General features: G+C 49.0%; 1 protein-coding gene across 1 annotated transcript in view; it reads right to left on the bottom strand.

Moving 5' to 3' along the window:
* Positions 1–233: 233 nt before the first annotated feature.
* Positions 234–19,771, bottom strand: part of PTDSS1 (phosphatidylserine synthase 1) — a 62,697-nt gene continuing 43,159 nt past the window's right edge. The window contains exons 9-13 of the mRNA XM_059165977.1: positions 18,851–18,916; positions 11,699–11,798; positions 4,060–4,128; positions 3,247–3,316; positions 234–1,273 (exon numbers count right to left, since the gene is read on the bottom strand). Coding sequence (XP_059021960.1) covers positions 1,164–1,273; positions 3,247–3,316; positions 4,060–4,128; positions 11,699–11,798; positions 18,851–18,916 — 415 coding nt within the window. The 3' untranslated portion in view covers positions 234–1,163. The remainder of the gene's footprint in view (positions 1,274–3,246; positions 3,317–4,059; positions 4,129–11,698; positions 11,799–18,850; positions 18,917–19,771) is intronic.

A 19,771-nucleotide genomic window follows, 5' to 3' on the forward strand; every position in this document is an offset into this window, starting at 1 on the left:
TGCACACAACGACGATCCCGTTGTCTCCTATGGCTCATCCGGGGATCTGTGGAAACAGAACGTGGGTCTGTACACCCTCTAAAATACCATCTTTCCTCTCTTCTCTTGTCACTGCAGAAAGCGCGTCCGCACTCCTGTCTCCCTAAAGTCACCTGAAGAATACTGTGATTGCTTACAAATGGTGAAAAATACCAACACGATGCGAAGAAACAAGCATTTTACAGAGACCCATCTTTGATGGACTTTCACATGAATTATTTTATTTAAAACAGGAATCCATCAGAGGTGGTGAACTATCAGGGTAAGTAAATGTTCTAGAGCATGGCACGGATGGAAGGTAATACTCACCAGCACCTCACATGGGACTAAAAGACAACATCAGCCACGTGGCACGGGGGGAAACCAACACAATATAGAAGGCACCTGGCTGGGAGAGAAGCCCGGTGTGCGCGGCCTGGGAGCAGCCCCGCTTCTGTGCACTGTGGCCGGTCAGGACAGACGACGTTGGGAACGAATAGGACGGGTTCTGACCTGAAGCCCTGGAGCCTCTGTGAGCAGCGGCCCTTTGCTCAGACCGGTTTCCTCCCACTGCGCATGGTGTAAGGTCCTCAAGAGGGGACGCGTTTGCGAGAGAGCGACACAGACGCCCTCCTCCGGGGAGGGAAGTGCCCTCCTCAACTCAACTTCAGCAGTGGCTTCTAACTTAAAACCAAATACTAACGACGATAAAATAGAAGGCAGAATGGGGGCCTGAACCTGGACCCATCGGTCCAAAGGGAGAGGCAGATTTGTAAAAATAAAGACCGGTCACCAGTCCGCAAGTCTCTGGCCCCACGACCACAGGACACACCAATGCAGCGCTGTCCTGGGCGGCGGGGAGGGAGCCCCCACCCGCCAGCACTCCGGGTGCCTCCCAGTGACCGTATGGCAAGTGCTGAAGTTAGAAGAGACCCCGAATTGGCAAAGGATCCCAGGCAATGAGCCACCCAGGGTGGCCGGGTCTATGGGAAACAAGACTCACGCTCTCAAATAAAGACCCCCGAACCCCTCTCCTTGTCCTGATGGCACTGCGTGTTTGCCCTCCGCACGGAGAGGTCCACACCATCCCGTTTCCCCCTCAGTTCTAGGCACTCTCTGGGACATCTGCGACGAGCCAGGCGTTTTCATTTCTTTCCCACTCCGTTGGTGACTTTTGACTTGGCATGCCGATTCCTTCTTCTGGAAGAGTGGCTCTCGTTGTTGCCTGGATGCTTGGGTGGGCTGTCTTCAGAACCTGGCCAAAGGAAGGAGAACACACCGTCACTGTGGCTGTGGGGGGCTGGGGGCTCACGCCTCAGACTCTTGGTTCTCCCCGCTCCGGCCATCGCCGTCTGGAGCCTGCTGGAAGTGCGGGCTCTTCTGCTGATACTTGCACTCCATCTAGTGGCCTGGTGAACACAGGACGGCAAGGCCCAGAAGCCCAGCACCAGGCTGGTACTGCCTGCCTGTGCAAGGAGATTATGGGGGGGGGGTCCCTGAAGAACTTTTACATTCTCACTGTGTAAGGTGGACTGCACTCACGACAAAGGGAGAGGACAAACCAACTCAAAGCACAAGGAAGAACAAGAACAATGACACCACATGGGTGTCGAGTCAACTCTCATAACCAAGGGAAGCATCACCCAGAGTTCTGTGCCCTGACGGGTGGATGCACTATAGAGTTTCCACATCTCCCCCCGGAAGGATCCCTGACGCTACAAAATTAAGGCTCTTATGCTCTCTATCATCTGAGCCACTGAACAGCTTTAAAAACCAGGCCCCTGCCGCTCAGGATCCCTCTGGAGCCTCTCACTGAAGATGCCACACACCTTCGAGATGCTCTTGGGCTGCAGGGACAGCACCGTCTCTGGCACACTTACTGTTTGTCTGGGACCTCAGAGAGAAACTTCCCCATCAGCCGGATGCCTGAGCAGCCAGCAGGGGTCAGCAAGGTGGAGGGTGGAAGCAGGGGAGCAGGCTAGGGGTGGGCCTCCCAGGGAGTAGGGTGTGAGCGAGGCTTGGGAGAGAAGCAGAACTGCAGGGCATCAGGCTGCCTCTGTCCTAAGGCTGAGCGCATGGCCGCCCTCCAGCCCAGCAGTCAAGGCAGACTGCTCCAGGGCTCAGATCCAGGCCCTCCACCACCATAGCCACTAAAAACATAACAAGTTCCCAGATTTTGGTCTCCATGGCAAGGGCCATTTGGCTTAGTCCAATGGATTCTTTCACCACACTCAAGTTCTTTTTTCTGAACTATTCTGTCTACCTTTCATTTAAACATATCTCTATCACTGCTTCCTTCCTACAGACTTCTTTTCAACAGAGAAGGGCTTCGAAGTGCCAAGAAATGATCTGTAGGGAGGCAGTTCTGAATGAGGGAGCCCGAGGGAGCCCCTTGGCCCACTACTATTAGCAATCCAGAACAGGGTACCCATCGACACGGATTCAGGACTTGCAGAAAGGGCGCCCGGCCACTCAGCAGAGGGCATGCTCGCCTCTTCCCTGGAAAAAACTCTGAAAACCTTGGCCCTAAAAAACCTCAGGAAAGCACTGCCAGAGGCAGTGCTTTCCTCTCTGTGGGACCGTGGTTCCTCTGAGCAATTCTGTGAGCTCAAATTCATGGTCTCCAGGACACATAGTTCTCTCTCTTTGGCCAAGACGTCCAATCGGCTCATGAGAACTGACAAGGGATGACTGTTCAGTGGTATCTTTCCACAAGCCTCATTCTTTAAAACAGCCAGGTGGCCCCAAATCTTTCCCAAAGGCTTCCTGCAGAGGCCAGTGGGAGATCCCTGGCTCACTCCCGAAATCTCTCTTCTACTCATCTGCCTCTTGAACAAATACACTTAAATCAATCCACCTCTTCTAAGGGACCTCGCCTCCTGGTTTGCAATTCTTCCTCTTTCCACTCATGACCAAAGCCAGGAGGAAGAACATTCCCATCAGGCTGCCTGAGACGGGGGCAGGCCCCGTGGCATCTTCCCGTCCCAGAAGAGGCAGAACCACACGGCACCTCTTCTCATGAGACCAGCCTCTTGGACAGACCCCACCAGTACCCTGCAGGTCTCATGAACAGGTAATGGATGACATGTGATGGGCAGGTCTGAGAGACCTCGGGGTGTACATTTATCAACATTCAGAGGATAAATACTGCTTTCACATCTCCTTACTGGGCCTTGGGGAGGAAGAGAACCCAATACAATTTTTAAACAATGAGTAAAAGAGAGATACCTTTTGAGCCTTTCCCATGAGACCAGGAGATGTCTGGACTGTAGGTGCCATCTTCACACTCGGAGTACGTCTAGGGAGAGAAGCAGACTTAGTGATGGAGCTTCAAGTACTCCCCGGGGCAGGGGGGTGAGGGGATGAGGGAAAGTGATGGGGGCGGGCCGGCAAGCCAGGCTGCTCCACCCCTGCGTCCCCAGCAAGCAGCAGAACCTCATCACGCTTCTTTTCCTTCGCTATAAAACCATGACTATCTCCCAGGGCTATAGCGTCAATCTTCTAGAAAGTACTGTCAGTTCCTCAACTTACGGTGTAAGTCAAGGATGAAAGCCGTATTTTACTGAAGAAGATATGACACTTTGAGGTAGACTATCAACGTAGCACAGCGTTTTCAGGCCGCTAACTGTAATCCCTGTGTCTTCTATGAGGCGGGCAGGGCAGGCATTTGAGGAGGGGGAGCCCTAGGCTGGATCACAGAGAGACACATACAACGTCCAAGAGCCGGGAAGAAAACCCAGTCTTCCAAACACCAGTCCAGGGCTCTCCGTGTAATTTTATTTTTTAAACAGACCCATTAACAGGGTCTTAAACCTCTTGCAAAAGGAGTACAGAAATAGTGACCGACTGAGCATAACACTCACAAGCATGGTCAGCCACTGATAGGGGACGAATCCTGAACCCGTTACGTTTCTGCAGTGGCCAGGACAGAAGGAGCGTGTTCCCCATGATGGCCACGCCATGTTCTCAGATGAACGCCGCCCCTGCCCCCACAAAGCTCCAAGCAGGACATGATCATTTTAAAGAGGGGCCTTTGCATACCTTTTCTCGGTGACCATAGTGCTCAGCGTACCAAACCATGCCGTAGAGACACAGGAAGGTGGTAAAAGCCTAGAAGAGAAAAACAAGCACACAGTGTAGCACCAAAAAAAAAATCCCATTTCCCGGGATTTCAGGGTTTCAACTTGTAACATACAAGATGGCTTGATGTGGCTTTGCCATCTATCCTAGGACACTAGAGATCCTAGTGACTACTTATGACGCCGATAATCAGAATGCAAGATCATTTCTCGATGGGGGGTAAGATGGGAAGCATTCTCTGCACACTCTGCAGGTGCTCTTTGAGAGGGCATATAGGATTTTATATACTTTTATATACTTTGTCTGGTTCTCATGACCCTTCCTCTGCCACCAGCACTGAGAAGTTACGAGGACTCAGCTGGTTGGCTTATGTGGGAGCTGTAAATGAGAGAGGAGGTTCCCTCGGTCTGGGATCACAGTGGCTCTGGAAGGCATGGAGTCCGCAGTGTCTCAGTTGGGGGCAGGCACAGCGGGACACTCTGCCCGTGGCTCTGCACGGCTTTCTCAGCTCTTTTTTTGTCTCCATGGCCCCGCCTCAACCCCAGTTCTGGATGTTTTTGTTTTTCTTCTGTAAGTCCACAGGAAAACGCAGAGAAAACACGACTGCTTTAGAAGCCAGCGGAGTGAAATGGGAAGGGAGCGGTCTTCGGGTTCCCAGAGACAGGGATAACCTCTACTTCCCCAGACAATTCCCCACCCACCTTGCACCACACCCTAAATTATACTCTAACTGAAGCAAAGAATAGCACCTACGGAAATCCAACGTCTTCAAATATGCCAAACCACTAAAAACCAGGGAGAACTTTCTGGTTGTCTTGTTGGGAGCACCCGAAGGAGACGGGGAGAGTGAGGACAGATGATTTCCCTCCAGGCCCTCCAACAAGGCCTGACCTTCCCACTGTAAGTGAATCACCGAAACAAAAGGACTGTCCCTCCCAGTTCTGTTTCTTCAGAATGCCTTGCCTTAGGTACTCACTGACACCAGAGCACCCTCATTGTCCCACCGCTGTCTCTTCCCCTGCATTTCCTGTTGGAGACTGTCACCCTGAACCAACCATAAGAACAGCTGCAAAATCAGAGTAGAACACTCTCTTCTTGAGTAGGTTTAATTCTTTCTGAGAATCCTAACTTTAGATCCCAAAGGGCTGCCTCAGATAGCACTCATTTCACAGAAGAGGAATGAAGGTTCAGAGAGGTGAATGGCCTTTCCAAGGCACACAGCTAATATGTAGCGAACTGGGGCCTTGACACAGGTCTCTTGGTATTCCTGGATCCTATATTGATTTTATGTCTATACATCCTCACATCTCTATCTATCCGTCCATCCATTTATCCACCCCTGGAGAGAGAAAAGCATCAAGGGAACAGCCAGGACCAGCAGCATCCCTCTGCATGGCCTGGACTCCAGATCAGAGCTGAGCCCGCTAGGAAGGCGGGGGCTTTGAGCTCTCATCAGTTCTCATCACCGCAGTGAGCAGTCTGGCTCTGGCCCAGATCCTGTCAGCCAACCACATTTACCGAGCATCTGTTGGGTACACAGCAGCACCTTAAGTGCAAAAAAGACAGGAGTCCCAGGGCTCTGGAGGGCCTGCATCTACGTCCATAAAGTGGGAATACTGGTGTGGTGGAGACAACATGAAATGGAAGACCCACTGGTTCATTTTATTTTAAAGCCATATGCAAGAGGGCACACGTCCATAGGTGAGGGATTTAAAGAAAAGGAAGCTCATATCCTCCCCCATCAAAAAGTTAGACAATGAATGAATATATTAAGATGATAAAATGAAAATAACTCCTAAGCTTTAGCATATTCTAGGACTTGCTCAAGATTTCTAATATATACCACCATTAAGTGTACCATTTTGGAGGCATGGGAAGAATGGGGAAGCCTAGAGGATTTGCATAGTGTCAAACTTAAGGATGTGTTTGCTCCTTTACAAAGAACAAAACAAAACAGACTGTCCTAGGTTTGGGGGGGGGAGGGGCAGGTTCCACCTCCCAGACCAGGAGTTTGGCCAGATAGCTGTCCTCACTCCACTAGCCTACGGGGCAGTGAGCACGGGGATGGCGGTCATTGCAAATTCTGCCCACTAGAGGGCAGGAATGTGGTGCTCCACCTTCCCCAGCCTTGTCCCCGGTGGGGGTGGGGGGGCTGGCGGGCTGGCTGGCGGCTGGGCGGGGAGGGGCAGCTAGAACTTAGCAATTTGCGGGCAGGCAAACACTGGCCGGGTGGTGAGCGACAGGTGCTTATCATCACAATCGCCACACAAAGGGCCTGCTGTGGCAGCCAAATTTATCACTTCACCTGGGTACTTAGAGGCCCACTTCACACTTGTCCCAGGAGATAAAGCTTGTAATTTATAGGTTTGCAATCACACCTGTGAAAATCTAGGTGTGTATCCACTCAAAATGCCAAGGCCTGGATTTAAAATAGCAATTGTAGATTTTGTTTAAAGAAAGAGCAAGGAAAAAAAGACAAAAACATGTGGGATGAGGGCCAGAGCAGCACACAGCTGGGGGGTGTGGTGGCAATCAGGGTGTGGTCAGACCTGGCTTGGCTTCCACTTTGAGTAATGAGCCCGCAAACTGACTAGGACTGATCACAGAACTGCCTAGGAGCAGCATACGCGAACTCTGCATCTGCATTCATCTCAAAGTCTGGATCTGTTCTCCTGTCAAGCAGGGGTAATAATCAGGGTCTGTCTTTCTCTGAGTAGAAGGGAGGCCTGGCCACACCTAACTCTTACTGAATAAGGCTCGCCTCCTTCCTTTCAGAATATGGGCAGTGGGGACCCCTAACCAACACAGCCAATGGCCTCTGTTCAGGCCAGGTCCCCTTCTGTGGCACAACGAACACTGATAACACTCAGGGCAGTCTTCTTCATCTTCAAAGGCCTGATCTCCTGGGGCTGTTTCTCAGGCCCACCTCCTAAATGTGGCCGCTGCTCCAAAGAATCCCATCCTCAGCCAGTTTTCCTGCCCCGGCTCTGTTCCCCTGACCTAATCCAGGGGTTCCAGCCTCGCCCTGTGCACAGTGGCCCTCCCCTCCTGCACCTCCACCGCTGACGAAGTCTTCCTGTGTTACTGGACTGACTGGAATTTCCAGTGATACAGGACATCTTCGCCTGTAAGTTCTAAGGGTCCCTCAAACCCCAAAGCCCTCATCAAATTCATCGTTCCCTCAATGGGCTTCTCTTATATCCCCCAATCTGTGACTAACACCAAAAGCCACCCAGGGGCACAAACTAGAAACCCTAGAGTTGCCCTCATGCTATCACAAGGAGCGTGGCGACCTGTGGAGCTGACCTCTTCAAAAGCTCTCAAATCCAACCCTCTGTCATTTCGTGCGTGGGACCCTCAGTACTCTCAGACAGCACCTCTGCTCCCTCCAGACTCTCCCAGCCCATGCAGCCTTTCTCGGAGAACCAGTGTCTTCCTACTGAAGGACTGTCCTTGGATCTCCAACTATAGACACACAAGCATCCTTCTGAAACAGAAGTCTCTTGTCCCCTCCCCCCACCTTATTCTCCACACTCTCGCTCCCCCACGGGGGAGCTGTCTTCCTGAGATGCTGGGCACAGGCGCAGATGCACATCTTTGCACATGCCTGTTTCTCAGCCTGCCTGGATGTCCCTCCTGGTCTCTATCGCTCGAGCCCACTCCTTCATTCTCCATGCATTTGCCCAGTCCAACGTGTCAGAGACTGCAGGTACTAGAGTCAGTGGGGACAAGAGGACAACAAAAACAGTCTTTGTAAGCAAGAGGTACAATGCTGAGGAGACGATATAAAGAACCCCAAATTATGTGACACTGAGTTTCGAACTCAAAGAAGCATGTGCCAGGTGTGACCAGCGCCCCAAGGGGAGTTGACCAGCCCGCTGGCAGGGGTGCATTTCATGGAGGGCAGAACCGAAGTTTGGTCTTGGCATTAGTCACTGGGTAGAAAAAGGAGGGGAAAGCATTCAGATGAGGCAAAGAAAGCACCCTGGGTGAAGACAAGAGAAGTCTGGAAGGGTGACTCAGTGAGGTGACTAAGAGTCGTCTGGGGTAGCCTGAGAATCAAGTCCAAGAGGGTGGGTATGATGTGGGCTCCCGACGACGACCGTCCAAACACACACACAAGAGTTCACACTGCAGCTGGTAGGTCTTGTGACGGGGATTCTTCTTCCTTCTTGATACTTCTTTCTACACGGAGGAGCTTTGCTGGTATAATCCTCATGCCTCTCCACCCCTGACACCTTTCACTGGAGAAGAGTTCTCTCTCACTGACGGCTGAATCCGAGATAAGGAAGCTGGACATTTCCTGTCCTTCCATGCGTGCTAGGCCGCCCACACCGCGTGAGACCACCTGCTTCCTGGGGCCTGAGAGTGCGTCTCATTCTGGGCTTCACTGTTCAGAAGCCCCTTGTCGCCGAAAGCTGATGCTGAAAAATGTGTATCCTCAGTAAGAGAGATGCTAGGCTGATCTCCACAGCCTTCTCTCACCCTATCCTTGAACTGTTCTTAATTGAAAAATGTTGTATTACTGGGCCTTCTCTAGCCCCCGATGACAGGGAATGGTTCTGAGGAGGGCAAGAGAGTCAGGTCTGAGTCCCGGAAGCTAGTGGGCGGGGGGTGGGGTGGGCAGCGTAGAGAATGGGGCCGAGGGGCAGAATGCGGAGGAAGTGCATGTCCAGACAGCTGCAGGGACAGCGGGGGTGGGGGGAGGGGAGGGAGCTGGGTGGACAGAACCTGGTGACCTGCTGGTTTCAAGAGGGGCAGAAGCCCTGAGGTTTTTAGCTGGGGCACCTGAGGGCTGGGCGGGCATCCACTGCAACCCTTCAAAACCCTGCTCGCATGGTACATCCTGGGAGACTTTGGCAACTCCCCAGCTCGAGTGGTGCTCTCCCTCTAGTGCTCCCTCAGCTCTCTAGGTACACACCTTTCGTACTGTTTGTCACACAGGAACATGGTTCGTTTGCACGCGGATCATTCCCATTTGGACCTGGGGATCCGTGAAAGGGGGAGCCTTTGCAGGGGGGACAGGAACTCTCTTGCCAGACCATCTGGATGTTGGCCCCAGCTCTGCCCTCACCATCTGTGTGACCTTGAGCCAGCTCGTGAACCTCTCTGGGCCTTTTTTCATCTATAAAAGAGGGCTAATAAAGTGCCTGCCCTCCAAGAAATCCTCAAACTTGCCACTCATGAGAAGTGAATGGCACCCAGTGAGCATTAATACAATCTTATTCCGCCAGCTGTCTGTGGGTGGCGTCCGAGACCGCTTTGAGGAACACTCACTAGACTTACAAGGACCACGATAGGTGAAGGACAGACCAATGCGTGGACAGGAAGTGGTTCATCATGTCCTCGATAAAGTGACAATCACACAGGCACCAAGGCAAACCAAAAGTGACTGACGTAAGGGAGCGCAGGCTAAGTGCCAAATAAGTAAAATAGAGAAAAGTCTCTAAAAGTTGAAGAGAGGTTGGAGGAGCCCCTGCAGGGCAGGTAACTAGAGAGGGCTTCCTGGACAGGGCCTTGGGAAGGCCTTGCTGGCCACTGGTGCCCCCGGGTGGGGCTGTACATGGATGCCGTGAGAAGGGTGCTGCCCCCGTCCTGGGACTCCTCCTGCCTCAAGCTCCTGACGGTCCCCAGGGCTCTGCCACCAGGTGGGGGCAGCACCCATCTCTGCCTGCCGTACTGCACTTGGTCATTCTACAATTCACGCACCTGAGGCATGTGCCAGAGAGACATGTGAGAAGCACATGGTCAAAATCTCCAGTCTCCTCTGATGCACTCTCCTAACCGATTCTTACATGTAGTCTCACTGGGATGGAAAAAATACATTAGAACATGAATTCTGGAGTACAGGTACAAGGGAAATCATCATTCCCTTTCATAGTTCAAGATAAAACAGGACAGAACAGGCTCACGGTGCTCTGGCACAGCTCAAATTTCTAATAAGTGACCCTAAAAATAGATGCTGTGAAATGAAAGGCAATTAAAAAAAACCTTAAAAATACAAAGTTTAGTCATGCCAAACAAACAAACAAAGACCCAAATCTGATTAAGCCTCTAGATTCAACTACTAATTTGCAAGGGAAACAAAACAAAAACAGAGGACAAAGCCATGTGTTAAATCAGAGTACACTATAAAATCAGTGAAATCCTGACTCTGAGCAAATCTACAGGACAACAAAGCTAGGTCCTTCGATGAACTGTAAAAGATAGCAAGAGACAGAGGGAAAGCGTACATTAAGGGACTTAAAAGGCACGCCAGCCAATTCTAACAAGTGGATGTTGATTATCAAATAAACTGCTAAAATACCAAATTTTACAAAAATATTAGAAGTTTGAACATTGATTAGATATTTGATAGTATTATGAAATTATTCTTTTTCAGATGTGACAACGGTACAGTGGTTGCATTAAAGAAAAAGACATTTTGACCTTCTTTTCGGGATGTATCCTGAACTATTAAAAGTGAATCTGCTTCAAAATAATTCAGCGTGAGGACGGTGGGTAGGGAATATAAGGAAACAAGAAATCCATAAGGTGACCACTGTTGAAACTGGACAGTGCATGGGTGACGTCTACTTCCACCTATGTTTGAAATTTTCTATGATTATAATGAAAGCCTGAGTTCATTTTCTGGACAAAGTAAGTGAAAAGTGAAGAATCTTAAGCTTAAATGTAAAATAAGACTTTTCTCCAAAATAATAAAACAAATTAAGAAGGGTAGACACAGAACGGTAGGTTAAGATCTTACTTCACTTTGCTCACTTTTCACTTAAATTCAATTAGTTAACAGTGTATTATTAGTTTCAGAAGTAAAGTTTAGAGATTCGTCAGTTGCATGTAACACCCAGTGCTCAGGACATCACGTGACCCCCTTAATGCCCATCCCCCAGTTACCCCATCCCCTCACGCCCCTCCCCTCCAGCAACTCTCTGTTTCCAGTGCTTTGTCTCCCTCTCTGGTTTTGTCTTATTTTCTTTTTCCCTCCCTTCCCTTATCAGAGAAAGATAATTATGATTTCATGCATATGTGGAATTTAAGAAATGAGACAGGGGCTCATGGGGGAAGATCTTACTTCATTTTAAAAAAGAGAAAGAAGTCCCAGGACAGTGGAGCTAGAGGCCCCCAAGGGCTTTTCCCTTCAGAGAGGAAGCTCAACCCACAGGGCCTGGCCCATCAGAGTACGGCCATGAGGCAGAAACTACATGGTCTGATTACCTCCAAGAACATCTCACATGACCTATAAACCAGAGTCCACTATCTTGTACATAAACCCTTGTCCAGCCATACACATGCTACAGGGCACAGTAACTGTCCTTGTCCCTTCATGGAGCCGAACTCCCAAAAGCAGAATAAATGCACGTACAGTGCACCTGCAGAAGGCGTTTGACTAGCACCTGCCCAGGTGACCCGTTTTGGATGCTGGATGGTCTCATGTGTTTAACTGGTGGCTGGTTTCGGGTTATTACAAGTAGAAGGTCCTGTCTGCAAATTTCTAAAAGAACTTGGTGTACAAGGGTTTTCATCATAGTTGTTTTGTTTTTTTAAAGAGACACCATGGGGAGTGTTGCTGTCACTTTTGGGTAAAAAAGTAATGACTTACCACACAAAGAAGCCAGAGCACAACATAGAGTATTTGGGTCTTAGAGAAGAGATCTTGCCCAAATTTTATGCACACGATAGCTTCCAGGAAACCGATGACCCTAGTCAGACAGAATGAATGATTAAATATTAATCCTTCTTATCGTATGCATTATACATATGCATATCAACAGTGCAGGGCTGGGAATATGCATTACCAGAAATACACATTATTCCATCATTCTACGTGGGTAGCAGCCTCCCCACAAATGATACTCGTTCTATTCCACAGCAATTTCTTCAGAAATAACATACATATTTAGATGGCATACAAAGTCTATTATTTATTGTTATTTTTCTTAAGACTTAATTTTTTTAGAGCAGCTTTAGGATCATAGTAAAACTGAAGGCAAAGTACAGAGATCTGCCATCTACCTCCCTGAGGGTCACGACCCTTCCCCGGAAGGGTCCATTTGTCACAACTGATGAGGCTACAGGGACATGTCACCATCACCCAAAGACCACAATTCACGTATGCGTTCGCTCTTGGCGTCGTACATTCTGTGTGTTTGAGCTAATGTTCAGTGATGTGCATGGACCATTACGGGACCCTCCAGGTGAGCCACACTGCCCTAAAAAACCCCGTGTTCTGCCTATTCGTCTCTCTACACCTCCTCAGATGTAACGAAGTATTTTCCACATCTTCCTTTCTCCCAGACCAAAACCTCAGCTCCTGGATCTTAATAGCTGGAAGCCTCCAACTCAGCCTGTCACCACCTCTGTTGGAACCCACATGTTCTGCCACTCAATCTCTTCAGCCGTTGCCAAGTTTGCCTTGTCTCAGGTGGGTATCTGCCCCCTTTTGCCCATGGATCCTAACTCTGTCCTCTAGTCATACGGGACAAGTTTGAGCCTTCCGAGCTGTCTTTCAATGACTTGAAGACAGCAATCCCATTCCCCTCCCAGACTTCTAAGCATTTCCAGATCCAATATTCCTCGTTCCTGTTGACCATATAAATAACCCTTTATCCTCCAAATACAAAAAGTTTAAAGAAAACAATTTCATTTTACTCCTTAGTTAAAAGAGCTAAGGTGGGGGTGGGACAGGGGGGTGAGGGTAAGCCACTTTTACATTCTGCATCTTCACTTATGAATATAAAGATCAGAATTTTACTAAGGTTCAGAGCTTGAAGGTAAGACCAGAGGAGCTGGCTGTGTGATCCCAGACATGACCCAAGAATGCTGATTCCAGACGACTCCACTTTAGGTGTCCCTCACTCCAGGTGGAATCTGGTCATTCGGTGACCAGTATAGTCACACAGATATTCTCTCAAAAGGCAAGAAGGGGCTCAGGAGATCCTCAGTGTCCCTACCCATGGGTAGACACAAAGAGCACTGCCGTGGGCAAATGTACAGATGGCTCTGAACAACGGAATGCCTCAAATCTGCCAAAGCAGAAAATCTTAATGTATCGTTATAGAGTTTGGGGCTCTTCTCCCCTAGCCCTGACCAAACAATGTTTAGGAGTGGTTGGTCTGCATCTCTAAAGACCACCTCTGCCCCACGCCACCCCCAGCAAAGTACATTCTAGCTGGGATCCAGTGCAGGGCGGAGTATCACTAGGATGCTCAAGTCTGGACTGTGAGGTGTCACTAGATGGCAGCAGAGTGCAGGCAGGTGCCTGGCAGGGGGTGTGGGGGCGGGGGAAACTTGGAAAGAGCACTTAACCTTTGGCTGGGGCTTCTTGAAGAATCACACGAGCAAGTGCTTAGCCCAGGAAGTCAGTGTGCTCATCTGCCTTTTGGCCAGACTGAACACCCAGAGTTTACTGTGAGAATTCTGGGTATTCTACTCCATTGAGTCACCTTTCAAAAACACAGTAACTAGGGCTGTGATTCTCAAGCTTTTATGACCCGAGACCCACAGAAAGAAACATATTTTTCTTTGCAACCCCATATGCACACACACACACACACACACACACACACACACGAAACTGAAACAGAAGTTCCACAGGATAATTTGTTCCTTTACTTTTAAGAAAATGCTGGCAGGACTGACTCAGAATGGGTCTTCATAATGATGCGAAGTTAAAGACAGGAGAGTGTTTCAGTCAATGACTTCAGGGTTAGGATTTGCTGGCTCCTTCATGCTGAAGAATCTTAGCTAAGCCGTGGGTCCCTGCAGTGAGCACATGACCACAGAGTAAAATGGCGTGGCAGGAAGTGAGGGGAAGGGGGCAGAGATGAGGCACAGGGCAACGTGGGTCTTGAGGACCACAATAGGGCTTGGCTTTGAATCTGAGGAAGGGTTTTAAATGAAGGGCAAAGTGAATGTGACTCAATTCCATTTGAATATGGTCATTCTCGGGCAGGATCAGGGGGGCTTCCAATTTGGGGACAGGACCAGGGGAGTCTCTGTGGAGGTGTGAGGAGTGGTGGGAAATGGGATGCATTAAACCCAATCATCACATGGACCCTTTTACCACCAGTCATTGCCCCTCACCCATTATCCTTGACCCTCTGAGGGAATCCTGATGGAGTCCTTCTGGAAGGATAACTACCTCGTAGAAGACCCAAGTGGTAGCTCCTTCAGGGCTGAGTCCAAAGGCTTGGACACACAGGGAGTCGCTGTTGCTGAGCTTGTCAGCTGAGATTGTACAACCTCCTTACCAAGGGGGTCAGGTGGGGCACAAAATTCCATCTCTCTGATCTTTATCGGAATGAGCTTGGTGGCCAAACCACGGTTTGATGGGATTAGGTGGGGCTGCTCCTCCCTTTGATGCCTCTGCCCATCCTTATCTTTAATCAGTGAGGTTAGAAGGCAGCCAAACACCTGGGCTGCGGGAGCTGCTCCTGCCTGAGAACTGGGGGCGAGGCTGTTCTGCTGACTTGGACCTTCTCAGCTCCCCTGCCCCGTGGAACCTGTTCCTTCCAGACATGGTACAAGTAAAGATGGCATTAACGTAGAGTCTGGGGTAAGGAGCTCCTCAGTGAGTGGGACAAGAACGACTGCAGGTACACTACAGAAACTTGAGACACAAAAGCACTGGGCGTACGAGCTAACTGGGAGAAGCAGAGGAAGTTTTCAGTTGGCCAACAAAACCCACTTCAGGATTCTGAGAGCGCCATGGCCTGGGTGCAACTGGAATTTACCACACATCCTGCCCCCTGGCAGCACGAGAATACACTGCTGCGGTGGAAGGGAGACACGTCCACACAGGACACATCTACCACACAACTACACAGGTGCCCAGGAACTGGGTTCCAGTTCTGCTTCAGGTGAGAAAAGACACCTTCTTAGAAGAAGTGATAGCTGCGCTAGGTTTTACCAGATAGAAATGAAAGGTTTGACTGTATTCCATGGAACTTTCAGACTTCCCAAGAACCCCAAGGTCAAGGTGGGAAGGGTGGGAAGAGGGGCAAAGGGTCCTGGGTGGCATACCCACCATAGATCTGCTCACCTGTTTTTGCTCTCTATTAGGATTTGGGGCTGTCCGTGGAGGTGTTTATGAGGAAGGAAGACAGAGGAGGAAGGGAAACTGGCTATGAAGCTACCCTAGCAGTGGGAATGGAGGTGGGTGGACGGGGAAGAAGGTGAGGGATACAGGAGGCTGTGTGGGGGTAGGGGGAAGAAGAGCCTGGAAGATGGGGTGTCTGGGTGGCTTGGTCAGTTAAGTGTCTGCCTTCAGCTCAGGTCATGATCCCAGAGTCCTGGGATTGAGCCCCACATCACGTTCCCTGCTCTGCGAGAAGCCTTCTTCTCCCTCTCCCACTTTCCCTGCTTGTGCTCCCTTTCTTGCTGTCTCTCTGCCAAACAAATAAATAAAATCTTTTAAAAAGGGGGGATGGGGCGGCTGGAAGAACAAGCACAATTATAAGAAACTGTGGAGTGGAGTGACATGGAATGGGAAGCCAGCAGAGAAAACTGAGAAGGAACAAAAAAGTAGGAGGAAAACCAGGCCAGTCGCTGAAGTTTCAAGATGGCGGACGCTGGGGCAAAGACAGGAGAGCTGCAGATGGAGGAAGGACCTGCTGATTTGGGACCGGCCTTGGCCAGAACAGTTCAGCAGGGCAGCGGAGATGGCAGCTGACTGTCAAACAGTAGCATCTGGGTGACATGGAGCAAAGGGCAGTTCTGACAGTGAGACGAAAGCTGTGAGTATACAGTGAGTCCTGGAGCCCCCAGGGCCCTGTAGACTCTTACTCAACCCTCCAAGGCCCCACCCTGGAACTTTCTCCAGAAGGAAAAGTGACAAGGCTCACGCCTCCAACAGCCAAAGCTTGTTGGACACCTTCCTTCAGGGCCTCGTGATCAGACACCTTTTCTTTATACATCCAGCTACTTTTCTCTTATTTGGAAACTCAGTTATGATGAGGGCTGAGTGGGGAGAAAGACGAAGATAAGGATGGTATAAAGTGCACACGGGCAGTCTGTTCATAGCGGTCTAGCCCTAATGCCCCCACAGAGCGAGAAATGGTGTAATGGGACTTTCTAAAGAGAGAAGGGGCTGGCTTTTTCACACTACCACTTTCCCCTTGGTGGGGTTCCCATTCCGGAGCCGGATGGAGTCCTATCTCTCTGCTGGGCACAGCGTATTTGAGTATAAAAGGTTTAAAAGCTCAGATTTGTGGCATGACTGTGGGAGACCACATTGTAAGTCTGTATTTAGTTACATCAGAATGCAACTAATACAAACTTTTTCTGGGTATACTATTTACAGAAGAAAAAAGTGCTCTCTTCAGGAGAAAAAACTGTGGAATGGTGGGAATGACACCTCAGGTGGTCCTGTTGGCCTCTTCCCCTCCTCTGCCCACCTCCCCCAAAGCCAAATTCCACTGTCACTATAATACGGGGTGCTCCTACTTTGTTCCCCCACATCTTCGCGCTGTGCTAAAGCCTGAAATGACTCTAAAATTAGTGAAAAGGAAGCTATAAAGCAGCCCCTAGTTATTAAAAGAAATGAGACATTTAAACACTTGCTGTTTTGTTTTTGTTTTTGTGAGAGAGACAGAGCGTGAGGGAGCGAGAGGAGGGGTTAGAGGGGGCGGAGAGAGAATCCTCAAGGTGGCTCCATAATCAGTGCTGAGCCAGATGCAGGGCTGGAGCTCACAACTCCGAGATCATGACCTGAACTGAAATTAAGAGTCAGATGCTTAACGGACGGAGCCACTCAGGCGGCCCAACATTTGCTGTTGTGATGGGGGATGGAAAAACACATGAGGGCAGCAGGAGACAGGAGGAGGGATGGGGCAGAAGAGGAGGGATGATGGCCTCCGAGGGGCAAAGCTGCAGAGAGAAGACACAAGGCTCGGGCCCTGCTGTTTCTCCTTTGCCAGCTGATGGGAGGTGGCCCTTGCCAGTGTCCACACGCCCAGGTGGATGGCTGTGTGTGATTGCTGGAGAGCCCTGTGCTATTGTCAGCATGGCCCACTAGTTCTCAAGATTCCTGAGTCCTGACACCACCCTTCTGGAAGCTCTCCATTTTCAAGAAGCATAGTAAATAAGCCCCAGGAGCGCTCCTTTGCCATTTTGCTTCATTTTATTTGGTCCCCGTCAACAAGATGCGACTTTCTGTAGCAGTTGTTTTCTGTCACTCAGGCCCTGCTGATTTTGCCTTTTCTCTCACCACTGGGATTGTATCTTTTGGTTGCCCGATGAGAAACCAACTTTGCCGTAACACTACCTCTCTCTCAGAGCAGCATCGTCTTTCCCTCAACAGGTAAACAGGGACGGTTGTGTGGAAAATACGTTCACTAGCAGCAGAGTGAAGACTCTGGCAAGGACTTGCAAATACAAAGAGAAAACCGCATGTGGATGGAAGGTTCCCGTAAGTGGTGGAGGAGCTCTGTGGACAAGGAGATGCAAAACCAATGCTTCTTGTCCTCTTGGGGCAGGCCAGGGAGGAGGAGAGCCCACGTCCCTCTTTTACACGACTCAACAAATGTGCCCTCACATGGCCTCTGCTCAGTGGATGGTAGTTCTCTCTCCTGTCATGTCACTCAATGGTGGAAAGCTAATCCATGTTATCACCCAGTAAGCTACTCTTAGGGTAGGAAAATCAGTTTATATCACAGAATGTACGAGATACAAGGACAACGAGCCTTTGTGCTCTAGGAGGGAGGAAAAGCCTGCCTACAGCTAACTTGAGTAACCCCTCAGACTCTGAAAGGATAGCTGGACACACGCATGTGCGAGTGCGTGTGTGCGCGCGCGCGCGCACACACACAGACACAGACACAGAAAAATGTTCAGAAGGAGTAACAGAAATGTTAACCACAATTATCTTGGTCCGATGACTTTTCTAGATCATCTTTAGCTTCTTCTTTTGCCACTTTTTTATCTATACATATGTATTGTCTTTTTAACTGGGAAAAAGAAAGTTAACTCTGTTTAAAAATCTGTTGAAAGTAGTAATTTCTTCCCTACTATGGGTATTCATTGAATATTTTTTATGCCGCCACACTCACTTTAGAACCTAGGTCTTGGATCTAAGCTGCCTCTGGGACAGAACTGCACACACGGGTTTGCCAGGTGTCTTCGGAACCTCAGCCGCTAAGTGGAAGGATAAACTGTTGGTGATATCTATGCGAAAGAACTGGTTACCTGAGACACTGAAGATGATCTTGCATTTGACACTGCTGGGGCTAAACTAGATAGCCTGGGGTCTCATTCAAATCACTTTTCTTTCTTTCAAGATTTTATTTAATTTCAAGTTAATTAACATAAGGTGTGGGATCAGTTTCAGGTACAGAATTTAGTGATTTATCAGCTGCATGTAACACCCAGTGCTCATTAAAACAAGTGCCTCCTTAATGCCCATCACCCAGCTACCCCTTCCCCCCACCTCCTCCCCTCTAGAAACCCTCAGTTTGTTCCCCATAGTTAAGAATGATGTCTCCCAAGTTCTAGCAGAAAATATCTTTTGATTTCCTGTTTTTCTTAAAAGGCAGTTTGTCTATCATCTTTTCTATGATTATTTTCTATAATATTGTTAACTACAATATTCTAAACTTAAATCAGAAAGGAGAAATGCTGAAAAATGAAAAGGCCTATAAAAACAACAGTCAAGCCTCCACAGGAAAATTGTACCAAGAGACGCTTAATTCAGGGTCAAGAAATAACCAAGGAAACTTAAAGGCTCAGTTTTGAAACATGCACAGAGATTACTCACCCAAATACCCAGCACTGTGTTCCTACACGTTTGCACTGTGTGTCGGTGAGGTAAGCATAGTATTGCCTGAAAGAACAAAGGTGGAATTCATTGAGAGCTTCTGGAAGACCAAGAGGTCAGTATAGAATTAAATCACTTTGACACAGTAAATATAAAAGATATTCTGCCTTGTTCTACATACTCTAGCTGCCTGGTCTACCTCTAGTCAAGGGAATAGGAAGCCGGTGCCTGCTGAAACATTCCTGTAAAAGGTTAGGAGTTCGGTGTGGGTTCGGAAGGAAGAGAGGGTCTGGCATAAAGGGCCAATTATTCTCGAAGGCGGTTTTGATTCGGGGACAGAATGGGCGCTTCGAGTCTCTCTGCATGGAAGTCATTCCAGAGGGTCATGTACACTGTCAGTAATTGTCTCCTCTGGCACTCTTTAGGACAAAGGTTGCTGATTGTAACCCAGGCTGGACACACACACATTTTTGGCTCTCAGAAACTAGAATGGGACCCCGGCTGCGGCTCACTGTTCCCTGAATACAAACGACTTTGAATGCTATTGATGAGATCCGAAAAAAAGAGGCAATGATATGGAGTTGAAAGGCTTAGGCCAGGACCGTCCAGTAGATATATAATACAAGCTACAAGTGTAATTTAAAATCTTTCAGCGGCCATGTTAAAGAAAAAGGAATAGATAACATTCGTTCTAGTAATAGATGTTATTTAATCCAATGTATGGAAAATGGCTATAATGAAGTATTTTATATTATTTTTGCACTAAGTCTACCAAATAAGGTGTGTATTTTCCTCATAGAGCACATTTTAACACAGACAAGTGACATTTCCAGGTGTGGCTGTTTAGGACAGCACACGCTTAGACCCTCATAACTATCCTCAAAACTCAATCTATCCCTTTAGAAGCAGCATCTGAAGCAG

Source organism: Mustela lutreola, chromosome 3, assembly GCF_030435805.1.
Source record: "Mustela lutreola isolate mMusLut2 chromosome 3, mMusLut2.pri, whole genome shotgun sequence".
Lineage (NCBI taxonomy): Eukaryota > Metazoa > Chordata > Mammalia > Carnivora > Mustelidae > Mustela > Mustela lutreola.